General features: G+C 45.5%; 1 protein-coding gene across 4 annotated transcripts in view; it reads left to right on the top strand.

Annotated features, from left to right (window-relative positions):
* SH3GLB2 (SH3 domain containing GRB2 like, endophilin B2) overlaps positions 1-18,853 on the top strand; it is a 52,485-nt gene that overhangs the window by 12,916 nt on the left and 20,716 nt on the right. For all 4 annotated transcript variants that reach the window (XM_081897908.1, XM_081897907.1, XM_081897905.1 and 1 more), the window contains exons 2-5: positions 6,891-7,032; positions 8,084-8,212; positions 9,762-9,895; positions 11,058-11,150. In XM_081897908.1, coding sequence (XP_081754034.1) covers positions 6,891-7,032; positions 8,084-8,212; positions 9,762-9,895; positions 11,058-11,150 — 498 coding nt within the window. The remainder of the gene's footprint in view (positions 1-6,890; positions 7,033-8,083; positions 8,213-9,761; positions 9,896-11,057; positions 11,151-18,853) is intronic.

Raw genomic sequence — 18,853 nt, 5'->3', positions numbered from 1 at the left:
CTCACCCTGTTGCGGGGATTCGAACCGCTGACCTTCTGATCAGCAAGTCCTAGGCTCTGTGGTTTAACCCACAGCACCACCCGCGTCCCTTGTGAGGGATATAGGTATCTGCAAAAAACACTTAGCACACCCCTTCAGCTATGGTTTGCAGGGTTCTTTGGGGAAAGCCAAGGCTGTTGGTAGGATACTGCTTTAATAATAATAATACTGTATATTACTACTTTAATAATACTGTATATTATTACTGTTATTTTATTTTGTTATGTACAACGATACAAAGAGTGAGAGATACAGAAATGAACAATGGCTTTCCTGTTTGATATCATATGGCCTGCAACTTAAGAAAGAAAATTATGCAGAGAAATGGTTATTGCAGAGAGATAAAAACAATGCCACGAGTAATAAGATAATGATCCCACAGAAGCACAGCAGAGCAGTCAGTGATAAGTCCTGGACAACATAGAATTACAGAAAAATAAAGTTGGAAAGGACCCTGGGGGTCATCTCATCCAACTCACTGCAATGCAGAAATTGAATCCAGATAAAATCATACTTGAATGAATTACTACCATTTAGCTGCATAGTCTGTAGGTCTGCCTTACCGCTGGAAACTCGTAAAGAATGAGCGAGTTTTTCTGACATTGCAGTAAATAAGGTACTAAGGTCAAAAAACCAAGTTAGTCCTCCATCCCTGGGCATTGCTTTGTCAAAGAGTTTAATTTACCCACTCTACTTTGAAATCCTGAATAGCAAATCCTAAGTAATTTATGGTGCTAGAGGAAAATTTGGCAAGGGGGGAAAGCTGCTAATGGTAGGCGATTTTTAAAAAGAAAACACAGAGAGACAATGAGAACAGAGTGCCTTCTAGTGGTAGGAGGAAAAACAATGCAGGGGACAAACCCCCAAAGGAACGTGACACAAAAAGGCATGGCTGCCTGGATCCATGCTTTGGCTCTGGAGCTGCAAAATCAATTCCATGCCCTCACCTCGGACACGGATTCTCAGCCGGAGGAGCAAGAACAGCGGCTGCAGACCTCAGACCACACCAAAGTGGCAGTGGAAGGCATAACGATTCCTCACACGATTCCCCAGAGAAGAAAGAGATGTCTGGTTGTGGCAAGTGACTCCCTACGGAGGGGGACAGAGGCATCAGTGTGTGGAGGAATGACTCATGGTTTCACTTGTCTCTACACAAATGCACAGAGCATGGGAAGCAAGCAAGAAGAACTTGAGCTCAAATACAGGATGTCAGATATGACCCACAGGCATTACTGAAACCTGGCAGGATGAAACTCATGACTTGAATGTAGAAACTGAGGGGTGCAACTTGCTCAAAAGAAATACAGTGGTAGCTCAGGTTAAGTACTGAATTCGTTCTGGAGTTCCGTTCTTAACCTGAAACTGTTCTTAACCTGAAGCACCACCTTAGCTAATGGGGCCTCCTGCTGCCGCCACGCTGCCGGAACACAATTTCTGTTCTCATCCTGAAGCAAAGTTCTTAACCTGAGGTACTATTTCTGGGTTAGCAAAGTCTGTAACCTGAAGCGTATGTAACCTGAAGCGTATGTAACCCGAGGTACCAGTGTAGTTCAAACAGGAAGGGAGGAGGAGGAGCATTTTATGTAAAGGATGTGTACACTTGTGAAGAGATCCATGACCTGGAGTATGGAAGTCAGACTGAATGTGGGTGCAAGAGAGTGAAACAACAGATGATGGCTTCCTAGAGCAGATTACCAAACATTCACAAAGGAGAAATATAGTAGTCATGGGAGACTTCAACTGTCCTGATATCAGCTGGGACTCAAACTGCCAAGAATGTAAGGACCAACCAATTCCCTCATTGTCCCGCTGACAATTTCATTTCATAGAAGGTCAAAGAAGCAACAAGGGGGTCATCTGTATTGGACCTGGTCCTCACCAAGAGAGAGTAATTGATCAACAAAGTGGAAGTACTAGGAAGCCTGGGAGGAAGTGATCATGTCTTTCATTAGGCACTGGCAATGGAAAACTGAGTGTAATCGGACATGAACTCTGGACTTGAAGTAGGCTGATTACCAGAAGCTTAAGGAACTACTGGGTGTAGTCCCATGGTCAGAAATATTCAAAGAGAAGGGAATCAAAGATGGGTGGGAGTTGTTGTTGTTCCACGTCTTTATAAATGACTTGGATGAAATTGAGGGGATGTTCATCAAATTTGCAGATGACACCACACTGGGAGGGGTAGTTATTGTCACAGAACACAGAATCAGGATTCAAGATGACCTTAACAGATTGGAAAACTGGGAACAAACTAAGGACTGGCTAGGCTGGCAAAGAAAAAGTGATTTATATGTGTTGTGTGTGCAATATAACATTGTGCCACCAGATGGTGACATGGAGTCCATTTTTCTCTACCTGTTTAAATTTACACCTCTTAAACCTGAAATGCTTCTTTGATGCGTCTAGATCCAGGCTGACAAAATAAATTTCAATAGGGCCCAGCTGCACCAGTATAAGATGCACGATGCCTGGATCGCCAGTAGTACAGGTGAAAGAGATGAAGGGGTCTTAGTAGACCACAAGCTTCCCATGAGTCAACAGTGTGATGTATTAGCAAAAAAAGCTAATGCCATTCTAGGCTGCTTCAAGAAATCAAAGGAAGTCATAGTACTGCTGTATTCCACCTTGGTTAGACCACACTTGGAAAGACCATAGTCCATCATACAAACCTGCCTGGGTTCTGAGATCTTCAAGGGAGGCCCTGCTCTTGGACCCAGTACCCTCCCCGGCACACATGGTGGGCACATAGGAGAAGGCTCCTTCCCTAGAGAACCTAAACATGCTCCTTCCTTGCTGTCCTTCTGTTAGCAGGTGAAGAACAGGCTTTTGGGAATTAACTGGCTTTTTGGAAAGGGCCAGTGCTGTTATGTATTTATTGTAATTATCTGTATATTTTAATAGAGCAGATAGAGACAGGTTTTATTCTAATTAGTGTTTAATTGCTTTTTAATGATTGTTTCCTATGTTTTAGCTTTTCCTATTTTATCTGTAAGCTGCCTTGAGTACTTTTCCGGCAGGGAAAAGTGGGATGTAATAACAATAGTCATATCACCACCCTGCAAACAAACTGGAATGGATTCAAAACCAGGCATATAATCTAAATTTCAATCAAGCTTTCTGCAGACAAATCAGGATGCATGTTGAATAAATAGGTTGCTGGAGGGAACCCCCAGTCTGCAAAAAAAGGGGGTTAACTTTGAGGTTAACAGTAAGCCTTTGTGCCAGAGGCGATGGACCATTCTCCATTGTTGCTCCCCTTCTGTTGGCCAGGGAGTGAAACAATGCACGCATTTCGTGTTGAGCGGCAGATTCTCCTCCCCACCTCCAGGCTGAGGAAACTCTACTCCAACATGAAATATTGATTTTCCTGGGCTGCAGCTTGCCTCCCCTCGCCAATGTGGGCGAGAGGCTCCCTGCAAAAACGCCAGCCTACATTATTCATTGCTGGCATAAATGCGACCCTGCCTTCCTGGGACTGAAAACAAGGCCAGTTACTTTTACTCCTCTTGGCCCAAAGTCTGAAAGAGGAAGATGGGGGTGTGGGGAGGCTTAGTCACTGCCAACTTTGCACTTACTCCTATGTGTTGGATCCCAAGAAGGAATGTGTGTCTTAGGGCAGGAAATTAAGGTCATAGAATCATAAGATTGGAAGGGACCCAAAAGGTCATTTAGTACAACTTCCTGCAATGTAGAACTCGCAGCTAAAGAATCCCAGATGGCCACCCATTAAAATCCTCCAAGGAAGGAGAGTCCACCACTTCCCGAGGGAGACCATTCCACTGTTGAACAGCTCTTACTGTCAGAAAGTTCTTCCTGATGTTTAGTTGGAATCTCCTTTCTTGTAACTTGAGTCCCTTGCTTTGAGTCCTACCCTCCAGAGCAGGAGAAAACAAACTTGTTCCCTCTTCCATGTGACAGCCCTTGAGATATTTTAAGATGGCTATCATATCTCCTCTTAAGTCTCCTCTTTTCCAGGCTAAACAGACCCAGCTCCTTCAACCGTTCCTCATAAGGCTTGATTTCTAGACCCTTGATCATATTGGTCGCCCTCCTCTACACACATTCCAGCTTGTCAATATCCTTAAACTGAGGTCACCACAACTGGACAAAATTATCCAGGCATGGTCTGTCCAAGGAAGAAAAGGAAATAATAGCTTCCCATGATCTGGACACCAGACATCTATTGAATATGCAGAGAATGGCATTAGCATTTTTTGCTATTTTTCATTCAAAAGCCCCTGCCTACTCATGATATAGGGATGCGGGTGGTGCTGTGGGTTAAACCACAGAGCCCAGGACTTGCTGATCGGAAGGTCAGTTGTTCGAATCCCCATGACGGGGTGAGCTCCTGTTGCTCGGTCCCTGCTCTTGCCCACCTAGCAGTTGGAAAGCACGTCAAAGTGCAAGTAGCTAAATAGGTACCACTCCAGCGGGAAGGTAAACGGCGTTTCCGTGCGCTGCTCTGGTTCGCCAGAAGCAGCTTAGTCATTCTGGCTACATGACCCAGAAGCTGTACGCCGGCTCCCTCGGCCAATAAAGCGAGATGAGCGCCACAACCCCAGAGTCGGTCACGACTGGACCTAATGGTCAGGGATCCCTTTACCTTTACCTATGATATGGAGTGGAAAATTTTCCAGTTCAAAATCTTCTGTAAACCACCCATTGCTGCTCCCACCCCTGGATGCTATACAGTCGGTGTATTGCAGCTAACTCACTTCTACTCAGAGAAAACCCATTGAAATTCATGGATGTAAGTGAGTCATGCTCTTCAATTTCAGTGGGTCTGCCTTGGGGTGTTTTGGTTCCATTTTGCTTATTACACTTCCCTGATTTTGAGCTGAAAGTGCTGAAACATACTTTCTCCTCCCCCAGCACCCCCCAAGAAAAAAATACCCACTTTTGTTTGGGAGGCTTTTCCTGCATTGTTTGCTTTTCCCCTCTAGTCAACTTTACAATGCAATGCTTGAGTTGTTGTTCTGCTGCAGTTGAGAGGGCTTTGTAGCACTTGCTGAAAATACTGTCTCTCCATAAGCAAATCCTAGCTTGGAATGTGCTGAGCCAGTCTGTACCCATTTACTATTTTTAAAAATGGTTTGGGCGTCAATATGTCATTCTGAAAAGCAGGCATGGGGAACCTGGTGCCCCACAGATGTTGCTAGAATCTCATGATAGGTTTAAGGAAAGACCCATTGCCTGAAACCCTGAAGAACAGCTGCCAAGCATTGTGGACAATATTGAGCTAAATGGATAAGTGTTCCAATTCAGTGGAAAGCAGCTTCCATTGTCCCTGTCTGCATTTACCGTATTTCCCATTATTCCTATAAAAAGGAACATACTGCTTTGCTATCCAAATCTATCAGGCTACAGACAATTAGCATATGTAGCCTGAAGACTGTGGCTGAGTCATAATTTGAGTCAGACCTGCTTCTGCTAGGATTTGTACAACTGCTGGAAACGTGGCCAGTTTTGCAGCAAGAGCCACACACACGCAAATATACTGGTAAAGTCTGTATGTTGCCAGAGTTTTAAAATAAAACTGGGAAGACCCATAGTTCAGTGACAGAGCATCTGCTTTGCATGCAGAAGGTCCCAAGTTCGATACCCAGCAGCATCTCCAGGTGGGACTGGGAGACAGGTCCGCTGCCTGAAAACCTAGAGGGCTGCTGCCAGCCAGTGTAGACAGTACTGAGCTAGATGGACCAATGGTCTGACTGGATAAGGCAGCTTCTTATGCTCTTATTTAAAACCAGTAATTTCTTCAGAACATTGAGGACTGGAATCTTACTTAACTTTTTAAGGGCTACAGCTCAGTGGCAGAGCACATGTTTTGCATGCAGAAGGTCCCAAGTTCATCTCCAGGCAGGGCTGACAATGGAAAACCTGAAGCACAGCTGCTGGTCAGTGTAGGCAATACTGAACTAGATGGACCAGTAGTCTGGTTTGATATAAGGCAGCTTCCTGTGTTCCTGAATTATGGAAGGCAAGGTAGGAACAGTTGCTTCTGTCTAAGTAATACCTTGAGACCCCCCACCATTTACGATCTGTGGCTTTTCAAAAGCCTTCTGCAGTTCCATTCTAACGAGGCATCATGAAGCTGAGCGATGAGCTCTGCTGGAGCTCTCAAGAAAGAACTGGCAATGTTCCCTACAAAATTTTTGCCTCTCCATCCTCTCAGCAAAGCAACTAGCAGGCTGTATTCTTGTGCAAATATTTGGCACGTAGGTTGCAGCCTAGAATTTCTGTTGCACCCATCATGCAGAGTTCTGAGTTGCGGTTCTAGGCAGCACCACTTCCTAGAAGGGTGGACTTTAGAATCATAGAATCAAAGAGTTGGAACAGACCTTGAAGTTCATCTAGTCCAACCCCCTGCAATTCAGGAATACAGTGGTACCTCAGGTTACATACGCTTCAGGTTACGGACTCCGCAGACCCAGAAATATTACCTCGGGTTAAGAACTTTGCTTCAGGATGTGAACAGAAATTGCATGGTGGAGGCGCAGTGGCAGCAGGAGGCCCCATTAGCTAAAGTGGAGCTTCAGGTTAAGAACAGTTTCAGGTTAAGAACAGACCTCCGGAACGAATTAAGTACTTAACCCGAGGTACCACTGTATGCAGCTGTCCCAGACGGGGATGGCGTTTTCAGCACCACACTCTAACCAACTGAGCTATCCATGCTTTTTTTAAAAGGAAAAGAAGCAGCATTCTGTGACGCACAATGTTCAGTGCCCTTAAAGGCACACTAACCCCTACACCATACTAGCTCTGATACATTAGTTCCGTCCCACCCCAAATACCATTTTGGGCAAATTAAAATCTTTCAATTTTTGTCTCCCTCACCCTCCCCACTGCAGTTCACAGAGGAGAAGTTTGGCCAGGCCGAGAAGACAGAGTTGGATGCCCACTTTGAAAACCTCCTGGCCCGAGCAGACTGCACCAAGAACTGGACGGAGAAAATCTTGCGTCAAACTGAAGTCCTCTTGCAGCCAAACCCTAGTAAGCACATCTCTAGGTTTTGGAGGAAGTGATCTATTGGGTGTCATGGGTGGGGGCCCCTCAGGATCTGGCATGGTTTGGCAGCCCCAGATGTAAGGAGGAAGAAGGAGCACACGATGTGGGGCCTGGAAGGCTGGCATCTAGGGATGGAGAGAGGATGTCCTCTCCTTGTAATCCTTGTTGCCGAAGAGGAGGAAGCAGACCCGCCACCTCTCTCCACCGCCCTGTGCAGAGCTCCTTTCATATCTGCCGCTAGCCCCAAATATTGTTTTGTTTTGCTTAAAGCATTTCTTAACCACACCTCATTAAAAAGATTGCAAGGCAGCAGGCAAAAGCGCACACACACACACACACAAAAATGAATCCGTGCAGCATGTAAAAGCCATTTCAAGTAACACAGAACCATAATGGACGACCGCAAGACCAAGATTTAAAAACATAAAAAGCTTAAATACTGTATTGTGGTTTTGTTTTTTGTTTCGTAAAGTAAAAACAGCAAGAAAATACCCCAAATTGGCTAAACAAATAGGAGGGTCTCCAAACCACTTCCAAGAAGCTTGTAAAGTCTACAAGCCAGCCTTTCGGGGGTGGGGGGCATTCCAAAGTGGGACACTGTCATAGAGGCACTTTTCATTGTACAGTCATACCTCGTGTTGCATCCGCTTTATGTTGTGTCTTTTCGAGTTACGTCCCGCAGCAACCTGGAAGTACCACAATGGGTTACTTCCAGGTTTCGCCACTTGTGCATGTGCAGAAGCACTAAATCACACTTTGCACATGCACAGAAGCACCAAATCATGCCGTGCGCCTGCGCAGATGCAGCACTTTGAGTTGCAGGAATTTCACGTTACAGACGGGCCTTCGGAACAGATCCCGGTCCGTAACACGAGCTACCACTGTACAATTAAATAATTAATCTAAAAACGTTGGCCATCCCTGCTGAAGTGCCTGCGTCACTGGCTCTGCAGGCTTGACTTCTCCCCAGAGATACAAGATATTTTCCCAAAATGCTTTCAAGACCTAACACAATCTCTTTTTCCCCACCCACCAGGTGCCAGAGTTGAAGAGTTCCTTTATGAGAAGTTGGACCGAAAGGTGCCCTCTCGGGTCACCAACGGGGAGCTCCTGGCTCAGTATATGATTGAGGCAGCCAATGACTTTGGCCCTAATTCCCCTTATGGTGAGTTTTGTGGACGTAGCACATAGCTTTTTGGAGAAGATAAGGGTTGGTGAGTCTCTCATCAAGCCTTACCGCCATTGTATCTTCAGGGATGTGCAGAGGACTTGCGTGTGGAGGTTGGTGGTTGCTGTGAAAAAATGGTTGGCTAAACAAGCCATACTAGGTCTTTGGACTGCCACTACTTCCTGCCCATAAAGCAGATGAGGTAAAGCTATTGTTGGTAGCCCCTAACTCTCCATCAGGCCCTAGCCAAAATGGCCAGAAGTCAGGCACAATGGGAGTGGCAGACTCTCCAAATGTGGGTGGCCTTTTCCTAGTCATCCTGCGACAGAGAAGGCAGGTTTGGGGTCCCCTACATCCCTTTCGCTCATCTGAAGAGTTCTGCTTCCACAAAAAATCAATAAACGTTCTTTTGCCGCAGCCAGAACCTCCTGAAATTTGTACTCTCGGACAATCAGGCACGAATTTGCCTGTTCTCTCTGCTCTGGTGCTCCTCAATTTGATTATGTTGGGTTCTTGCAAAATCCATTACGGCCCCGAGGCTCAAGTTAATGATCTCGGTCTCCTGTAATTGCATGGTGATCACACCCACACCCAAACACCGGAGACTCCATGCAACTCCCTTTAGCCCATCCAAATGAAAATGGCTGCAGTCTGGGAGTGGTGCAATATTGCTTAGGGATGTAACCTCATTCTTCGGCCTGTAATCACTGCTCACCCTTCACATTATTGCAACTCAGCCAAAAACAGTCTAACTAAAATAACTATGCAGTCTCCTCCTGACTAACCCTTGCCTTAGTTTCCTGCCTTCCTGTTACTCTCCCCACCCTGGCTAAAGCAGGGGGGTGACTCCCTGCCTGACTCCTGCCCTTTTCTTTTTTAAGAAATATATTATTGATGTAAATCAAACGAATCAATACAATAAAAACAAACAGAAGCGCAAAAAAGCAGTGCACTATATTTGGGAGTGACAAAACATTAGGTTGGTAAAGTACATAAGACCATCAGGAAAGGCAAATTTCACGTTGTACTGAGGAGATGGAATCCTAGGCATCCTCATTTCTTGTTTATGAGATATAATCCCATCAAACAGCATAGGATTTTTTTCAGGATCCTCCAAGCCTTTATGCACATAATTTGTGCTGCTCTGGTTCACCAGAAGTGGCTTGGTCATGCTGGCCACATGACCCGGAAGCTGTACGCCGGCTCCCTCAACCAGTAAAACGAGATGAGCGCCACAACCCCAGAGTCAGCCACGACTGGACCTAATGCTCAGGGGTCCTTTTACCTTTATACCATTTAGAATATTTTATTTGCATGTTGCAGGCCTTTCTTCCATATAAGTTTAAAGCTGGTATATATCTACTAATTCTGCACATGTACCTGACACCAAACCTTTTTTTGCCCTTTTGACCTTGAGCTAATAAAAGTGCCCTGAGCCACCATTGTCACCTCTCGCCTGCGGAGAGGTGGAGCTGGCCTGACACAGGTGAAGATGTTGCCCAGGTCAGCTGCCTGAAGTCCCTTTGCTGTGTCTTCTCTCTGACAGGGAAGACCCTCATCAAAGTTGGTGAAACAGAGCGGCGCTTGGGCGGAGCAGAGAGGGACTTCATCCACTCTGCCTCCATCAACTTCCTCAGCCCTCTGCGCAATTTCCTGGAGGGAGACTGGAGAACTATTTCGGTAAGTGGCGGGGGCTCAGAGCACATGTTTTGCATGGAGAAGGTCCCAGGTTCAGCCCCCAATGGCACCTCCAGGTAGGGCTGAGGAATGTCCCCTGCCTGGCACCCTGGAGAGCCACTGCCAATCAGGGTGGACAATACTGAGCTAGGTGGACCAATGGTCTTGTTCAGTATAAGGCTGTCTCCTGTGTTCATGTTTAATTCAGTCTGCTCTTCAGAACTCTGAGGACTAGAATATTTTTGCTTAGGCAAAGGGCTGTAGCTCCTGACTTAGGGGAAGGGTTGCCTAAATCCTGGAAAGCCTCTGCGAATCAGCGAAGGCAATATTAAGCTAAGTCCTGACTCCGTAGAAGACAGCTTCCTATGAGAAGGCGAGTTTTGTGGCAGTGAGAGAGAGGAGTTGACTTCTGAGACATTTTCAAAGAGATGAGAGGGGGTTAATTAATGTCTAGGAGGAATTAAATAAATGCTCCTATATTTTCTGACCAAGAAATAAGTAGTGTTAGACTGGCATCTGTGCCACGGGCGGTAGTGAGTCCACCGGTGGAAATCAATGGACCTAACTTAGTCATGTTCATTCATTTCATGGGCTCTACTCTGGGTAAAACTTGGCCAAATACCACCTCAGTTGGTTCAAAGCACATTCATGCTCCCCACCCCCCAAAAAAGAATCCTGGGAATTGTAGTTTAAGAGCACTGGGAATTGTAGCTCTCGGGGGGGGGGGAGCTGTTTTAATTCCTGCTTGGTTTTATAGCTTTTAATTGGTTTTCTTTTTTCTTTCATCTTTGTAAACCACTTAGACACTATTGCAGTTGGGTCACTTTAAAAGAGGATTGGACACGTTAATGGGAGGCAGATAAGGCTATCAATGGCTACTTGTCACAAAGGCTATTATGCTCTGCCTCCAGGACCAGAGGCAGTAAGACTTTAACACAGCAGTTTCTGGAAACCACAGGAGGGGAGAGGGCTCTTGAGGGCTTCCTATCGAGGCACCTGGTCAACCACTGTGAGAACAGAAGGCTGGACTAGATGGCTCCCCTTTAGCCTGATCCATAAGCCAGGCTCTTTTAATGTTCTTACGTAGCTATGCAGTAAGAAAAATGAGCCTTTTTCCTTTTGCAATCTTGACTCTTCTCCCCACCCTTCCCTTCTTCCTTCCCAGAAGGAGAGACGGATCCTGCAAAACCGCCGTCTAGACCTGGATGCGTGCAAAGCAAGGCTGAAGAAAGCAAAGGCTGCAGAGGCCAAAGCAGCGGTAATGCTCCTCTCCTCTCCTCCCCACTTACTTCCTTGTTGACAATCCTCTTGTGTGTTTTATCCCCCCTCTTTCCCACCCACGTAGTCTTTTTACTCATGCCTGCATGTGACAGATTCCAACATGTGCTCTGCTACTCCAACCCCCTCTGGTGGGCTTGAATCTCTTCTGAACTGCATGCAATGCATCATCTAGGGAGGGGAGGAAGGGTTAGGATGTCTGAACTCTCCTCTCTCCTTCCCTGACCCCCCCCCCCACCTGCAAGCCAGAGTGAGTAATAGAAAAGTTTTCAGCGGGTTGACACAGAAGGTCCTGTTGAATCTCCAGTGGCAGAGAGTTCCACAGGACTGGGTCAATGATAGTAAAGGCTCAGTTTCTCATTGTTGTTAGAAGAGCCTCACCAACTAAAGTGGTCCCTGAGGCACCCTGGAAATAAGTGGTTCAGGGCTCTTTGTACATTAATACAAGGACCTTGAACATAGCTCATTAGTGAGAGGGCAGCCACTTTTTAACTCAACCAATTACCCCTGCCCTATCTAATGTGTTTGCATTTGGCACTTGCTATGGGATTCTGCATCTAAAGTCATACGCGCCTGGGTGGTCCTTCAGATAGCCCAGTCCTCTAAAGTGGGAGGTGATAGGATCTAGGTTTCAGCACCAAGTGTGACCTGGGGTGCAAATTAGAGTAGCTGAACTCTTACTTTCCCTCCAGGAGGAGGCAGATTCCTGCAGAACAGCTGGAATAAAGTTGTTGGGGAGGGGTGTTTGCACCTCATCTCCACACCCTGCATTAAAAATGGGCAAGTCTGCCGTTTTTTGGTACATAAAACAGGCCAGGCACACAATGGAGAGATTGAATGTCACAGTCAGACCCTTAACTGATCACTGTCATTGTCGGAAAGGCTTGACCCCAGTTTTGGGCTGAGCAGTGGTTGTTCGTGGGACTTAAACTCTTGACCACATTTAATGCGTCTTGAGTTTTATGTTACATATTAGCTGACGGGGGGAAAGGGTTGAGTTGGGATCCAGTGTCACAAGGAGGCTGTGCTCAGTTCTTCCAGCCCCTACTGGTTGTAGGAAAGAAGCTGTTGGCCATGGTACCAATAGCCAATTCCCTCCTGCAAGAGTCAGAAGCTAGAGGGGAGATTTTAACCAGGGCTGTGTGTTGCACAAAGGAAAACCTTCAACCAATGTGGGTGGGGACCTATGGCCCTCCTGGTGGGCTGAACTCCAAATACCATCAGTGCCCAACCAGCATAGCCAGTAGTCAGGGATGATGGGAGTTGTAGTCCAACAATATTGGGTGGCGGGGGCACAGGTGTTTTAACAAAAAGCAAAACTGACTCAGACATCTATAAATGCAATAATGCATTTAACGTGATGTTGCTTCTTTATTCCACCTTACCCATTCTGTTCCGACCAAACTTCAGGTATCCGGCTGGCTGATTCCACATAGGTTCTCAAGAAACATTAGCTTACTAGGTTGCCAAATGCACAAGTTGGGCCCTAGTGCCTCTGGTTCTTAGGGTTGCCTGCTTACTAAAAACCATGATGACATGAGTCTTTTTTTGTAATTAAAAAAAAACCCACCCAGCTTCCTATTTATACCATACATACACACACCTCTGGCTATCCAGATGTTGGGACTCCTGACTCCCACCAGGTTAGCCAGCATGGCCAATACTCAGGAACAGTGGGAGTTGTAGTACAGCAATGTCTGGAGGGCCAAGGTTTCCCACTCTCCCCTCCCTGCAAACTGAGTGCCTGTTACAGGGTGAGGCCACATCCTAGCCAACCTCTCTGATAACAGCACATTTTGTCAAAAGTCTCGTCCTGTTTTTTCTAGGGCTTAAAAATAATAATTGCAGGGGATTGGGAGGTTTACACTGAAACTGTACTGAGTATGGCGCGTAATAAAGTGGTTGCAGCTGCCACTTGAGCAGGGAAAACGTTTGTGTGAACTTGCCTTTTTTGCTAGAACTGAAAAGTGTTTGGTTTGAAGTACTCGCTTCTCTTGTGTTCCGACCCCACACCACCCTCTCTCTGGGGCTTGCCTGCCATTATCCCTCCCCTATATCCCTCCTTGGTCCCCAGCCCTTCAATAGGAGGAGCCTGAAAGAAACATACCTCCATCCCACCTTCTCTTAAATCCAGTCGCCCAAAACTAGGGGAGGGTGGATCTGACCATTTCAGCTGGGAGGAGTGAATCTTTCAATAGGGCTGCTGTCAATTTCTGCTTGTCTCTGGTTCCTGATATTTCCAGTCTTAAATCCAGTTCTCCACTTTTTCCACATCAATATGATAATATATATATTTTAAAGTCTTCGTGAAAATTCAGCAGCATGAAATTTTCATGCAAATTTCATATATATATATATATATATATATATATATATATATATATATATATATATATATATGCTTTCGTAGATTTTCACGGGTACAGGAATGCAGGTTTTGGTGTCCTCGGGTGTCTTCCCGTGTAAAAGTTGGGGTGTCTAGGCGACGTTTCGACGAGGTCTCACTCGTCATCTTCAGGCTGGTGCTTTCGGCTTCTTGTTACTGGAACAGAGCAGGATCTCAGTGTTTGAGTTCCTATAAATACTGTTGAGGGGGTGTGGTGTATAGCCTCCAATGTTCTGGGCAGAGAGGAAGTTCCCAGGCTAGTGTGCCTTTTCTTCTTTTGTTCCTTAATTACTTGAGGGATATCTTGAGTGATTTCTTGAGTGATATCCTGAGTACCACTTAGGTGGGTCATTAGGTGTGGATTAGTTGCTAAAGTCTTTGTGTCTTGACCTCTTGAACTTTGTGAAGAGTTTTTCTGAGAAGATGGCTGTACTGCACTTAGTTGTGCTCTGGCTTGGCTTCGTGTATAGGGGCGAGCTGTGGTTTTGTGGCCTGTGTCAGCCAGATCTGTGTAGGGATTGCAGGGGGGTGCAGCAATCAGTGCACTCTCCTATCAGTGAAGAAATCCAGCTAAGAATCATCCCCAGAGAAAAATCATCCAGATGCCCCAAACTCTACGGCCTCCCCAAGATACACAAAGAAGGAACACCACTCAGACCAATAGTCAGCTCCATAGGCTCACCTCTACAAAATCTCGCTAAATTTCTCGCCAAGCAACTTCAGCCCTATGCAGAATCCATCTCTTCACACGTTCCAAACTCCTTCCAGTTCATAGAAACAATAAAGAAGCAAAACCTACATCCTAATGACCTACTTGTGAGCTTCGATGTTGTATCTCTCTTCACACAAGTGCCCATTAATGAAGCCTTGACAGCCATTCAAAACAAATACAATCCCCCCGAATACATCTTGGACCTGACCAACCACTGCCTAACCAACACGTACTTCATCCACAATGGACAAAGATACAAACAGATAGAAGGAGCACCTATGGGATCACCCCTCTCACCGGTCATCGCAAACCTGTACATGGAACACTTTGAAACCAATGCTTTAGACAAGTCAGAACACAAACCCAAACTTTGGCTCAGATATGTTGACGACACCTTTGTAATTTGGCCACACGGGAAGGAAAAACTGGATAGCTTCCTCACACATCTCAACAGCCTACACCCCAAAATACAATTCACTATGGAAATAGAAGCCAACAACCAACTTCCCTTCCTTGACGTCCTAATCTACAAAAAACCTGATGGCTCCCTAGGACACACTATCTACCGGAAAAAAACACACACCAACCGCTACTTACATGCACAATCACACCACCACCCTGCACAAATAAACTCCGTAGCCAAGACTCTCATCTCCAGAACCAAACGCCTGGCTGACAAAGACCACTTGACAACTGAGTTACAGAATCTCTCAAATGTGTTAATTGCCAATGGATACCAGCAAAACAGGGTTACGAAGCTAATCCAAAAAGAAACACCCCCCAAAAACCAAGACACAGAAGAAAACAATGGCATGGCCCTCCTTCCTTATATCAAGGGCACTACAGATAAAATTAGCAAAATCCTCCATAAACACAATATCAAAACAGCCTTTTGCACCAACCAAAAAATAGCCAATATCCTCAGAAACCCCAAGGATAAAATCCAGTTGGAAAACCAAGGGGTCTATGAAATACCCTGCAAAGTCTGCCCAGCCACGTACATTGGACAAACAAACAGACGAATAAATGCACGTATCGCAGAACACAAGAATGCCGTCAAAAAAGAAGAAAAAACTTCCTCTCTTTTCCAACACATGAAAGAAACAGGACACGAAATTAATTTTGCAGATTCCAAATTGCTCTTTAACATGGAACATCACCACAAGAGAATAATCATGGAAGCCATCGAGATAGAGAAACACCCTCACAACATGAACAAGCGTGACGACACATCCCGCTTGCCAGACATCTGGAAATTAGCCCTCCCCACAAAAACTGACACCAGATCCAGAGGCACACAGAACGCCATCACCAATCAACCACACCAGACCCAAACCCAGACCCTCTCCACAGATAAATTACAGACACCAGTAGCCAAACCATGGTGGCACCTCCGGATGCTGCACCCCCCTGCAATCCCTACACAGATCTGGCTGACACAGGCCACAAAACCACAGCTCGCCCCTATACACGAAGCCAAGCCAGAGCACAACTAAGTGCAGTACAGCCATCTTCTCAGAAAAACTCTTCACAAAGTTCAAGAGGTCAAGACACAAAGACTTTAGCAACTAATCCACACCTAATGACCCACCTAAGTGGTACTCAGGATATCACTCAAGAAATCACTCAAGATATCCCTCAAGTAATTAAGGAACAAAAGAAGAAAAGGCACACTAGCCTGGGAACTTCCTCTCTGCCCAGAACATTGGAGGCTATACACCACACCCCCTCAACAGTATTTATAGGAACTCAAACACTGAGATCCTGCTCTGTTCCAGTAACAAGAAGCCGAAAGCACCAGCCTGAAGATGACGAGTGAGACCTCGTCGAAACGTCGCCTAGACACCCCAACTTTTACACGGGAAGACACCCGAGGACACCAAAACCTGCATATATATATATATATATATATATATATATATATATATATATATATATATGCTTTCGTAGATTTTCACGGGTACAGGAATGCAGGTTTTGGTGTCCTCGGGTGTCTTCCCGTGTAAAAGTTGGGGTGTCTAGGCGACGTTTCGACGAGGTCTCACTCGTCATCTTCAGGCTGGTGCTGCACCCCCCTGCAATCCCTACACAGATCTGGCTGACACAGGCCACAAAACCACAGCTCGCCCCTATACACGAAGCCAAGCCAGAGCACAACTAAGTGCAGTACAGCCATCTTCTCAGAAAAACTCATCACAAAGTTCAAGACGTCAAGACACAAAGACTTTAGCAACTAATCCACACCTAATGACCCACCTAAGTGGTACTCAGGATATCACTCAAGAAATCACTCAAGATATCCCTCAAATAATTAAGGAACAAAAGAAGAAAAGGCACACTAGCCTGGGAACTTCCTCTCTGCCCAGAACATTGGAGGCTATACACCACACCCCCTCAACAGTATTTATAGGAACTCAAACACTGAGATCCTGCTCTGTTCCAGTAACAAGAAGCCGAAAGCACCAGCCTGAAGATGACGAGTGAGACCTCGTCGAAACGTCGCCTAGACACCCCAACTTTTACACGGGAAGACACCCGAGGACACCAAAACCTATATATATATATATATATATATATGACTTTTGCATATTTCCTCCTCTTATAACACCACCTTTTTATGCTGCATTTCACTAATACATGCATTTATCTATACACTCTTGACCTCAGTAAATGGCTTTTTGTACACGTTACTAGGCTGGAGAACTGAATTGCAAAATTTGGGTAATTTTTGAAAGCTGGGTGTGTTTCAGTTTGCACGCCGTTTTGGAAAGTGCAGATTTGGTAACATTCTCCTTAAAATGTGAACTGAATCTCCCTTCTCTCCATCTGTATCCACAGCCCACCATCCCTCCCCACTGCAGAATTGCAAACCTTCTCCCTGTCTCTGACTTCCTTATCCTCTCATAGAGCTGATTTTGCCATCCAAAGCAAATTTCTTTCCTGTTCTCCTGAGTTGACTCTTTCCCTGTCTGTTAGTTTCTTTCCCCTCCTAACTTCTGAATCTCTTGCCTTTTGTGTTGCTGATGTTTTTGTCCACTAACCTCTCTGTTCTGTCTTTTTTTTTTATTCTGTGATTTTGCTCAGTGTGAGGGAGATGTGAGTATTATATTGTGTTTATGGTGCTGTGACGTTTTGACCTGAAATGCTTCTTATTGTCCCACTTCCATCCAGAAATCTTTTTTTTTTTGAAAGAGAGTCCTCTTTGCCCAGCGGGGACTCACCCTGGAGAATGCACTTGAAATGTGTGTGTGTGTGTGTGTGTGTGAGAGAGAGAGAGAGAGAGAGAGAGAGAGAGTATGTGTGTGTGAGAGAGAGAGACCTGCCTGTGGCAGAAACAGCTGACTGGCTGATTTCATCCACAGAGCCTACAATCATTTCCGTTTTCCAAAGCCTTTTTGTAAGTGTTTGCTCAAGAGGCAGAGTTTTGGGGTGGGGAGAGGAGAATGGCAGTCAGGGTGGTGTGTGTACCTGTTGCGATACAGTTTTGTTTTGTTTTAAGCTGCAAAATTTGACTTTCATTTTAAAGTCAAGTTTCTAGTCCTTAATGGGTACAAAGGTACTTGGGGGGGGGGAATGCATTTTTCGTGGGTTGAGATATCTGTTTCAGTACCTTCCCACTTTGCTCTCTTTGCACAAATTAGCCATCATGCATGTTTGCATAATCTGGGCAGATCACAGAACTTCAGTGCAGAATTCTGATACAATTATTATTATTATTATTATTATTATTATTATTATTATTATTATTATTTAAAAAGCCAGAGTACACACAGCCCTGGTGTGGTTAAAGAATGTGTGGATTGTGTGTATGATTTATCATGGGAACTACAAGATTATGGTTCTCCAGCTATAAATAATGGGCTGGATAATGGAGGATCGGGGCTCAGACTTTCTCGAAAACGGTATGAGCTTTTTGGGAAATTCCTGCAGTGCTGCGCTGTCTGAGCTACCAAACTCAGCCTTTTTCTGCATTTTGAGCTACCAAACTCAGCCTTTTTCTCCCTAATCCAGGTGTGGGGAACCTTGGCCCTCCAGATGTTACTGAACTACAATTCCCATCATCCCAGGCCATTGGCCATGCTTGCTGAGGCTAATGGGAACTATAGTTCCACAACACCTGGGGGGACATAGGTTCCAGACACCTGCCCTAATCCTTGCAGCACAGTATTAAGGGGGATACATTCTCAGGCTTCCCACACTGCCTCTTGATCACTGCTTGCATATGGTGGCTATTGGCACGCAAAGAGGCTTGCCTCTTCCACAGCTCCTATTTTGCTAGCATGAAGTGGCTTGCCTCTTCTGCAGTTTCCTTTTTTTGTTTGTTTTGCCAGAATGGCCATTGTGGGTATCTCGGCTAGACTGCATCCTTGAGCCACAAGACTTGGAGAGGCTCTCAGAACTATATATCAATATATATATATAATGTGCAGTCAAAAAAGAGAAAGCATGGGCATGACCTCAGGATTCCTGCTCTTGACAATGGGCTCCCTTTCTCCTTCTGCCGCTTCCCTGTCTCAGAAATGAGGGTTAAGGTGTTCCAGACATCCTGTACAAGAACATCTTGCTAGGTTGCTTATTGCTGCCT

The sequence above is a fragment of the Podarcis melisellensis genome, assembly GCF_964234715.1.
Source record: "Podarcis melisellensis genome assembly, chromosome: Z".
In the NCBI taxonomy this organism is placed as follows: domain Eukaryota; kingdom Metazoa; phylum Chordata; class Lepidosauria; order Squamata; family Lacertidae; genus Podarcis; species Podarcis melisellensis.
The sequence above is the reverse complement of the archived record's forward strand: the minus strand, read 5'-3'. Positions and strand labels throughout refer to the sequence as shown.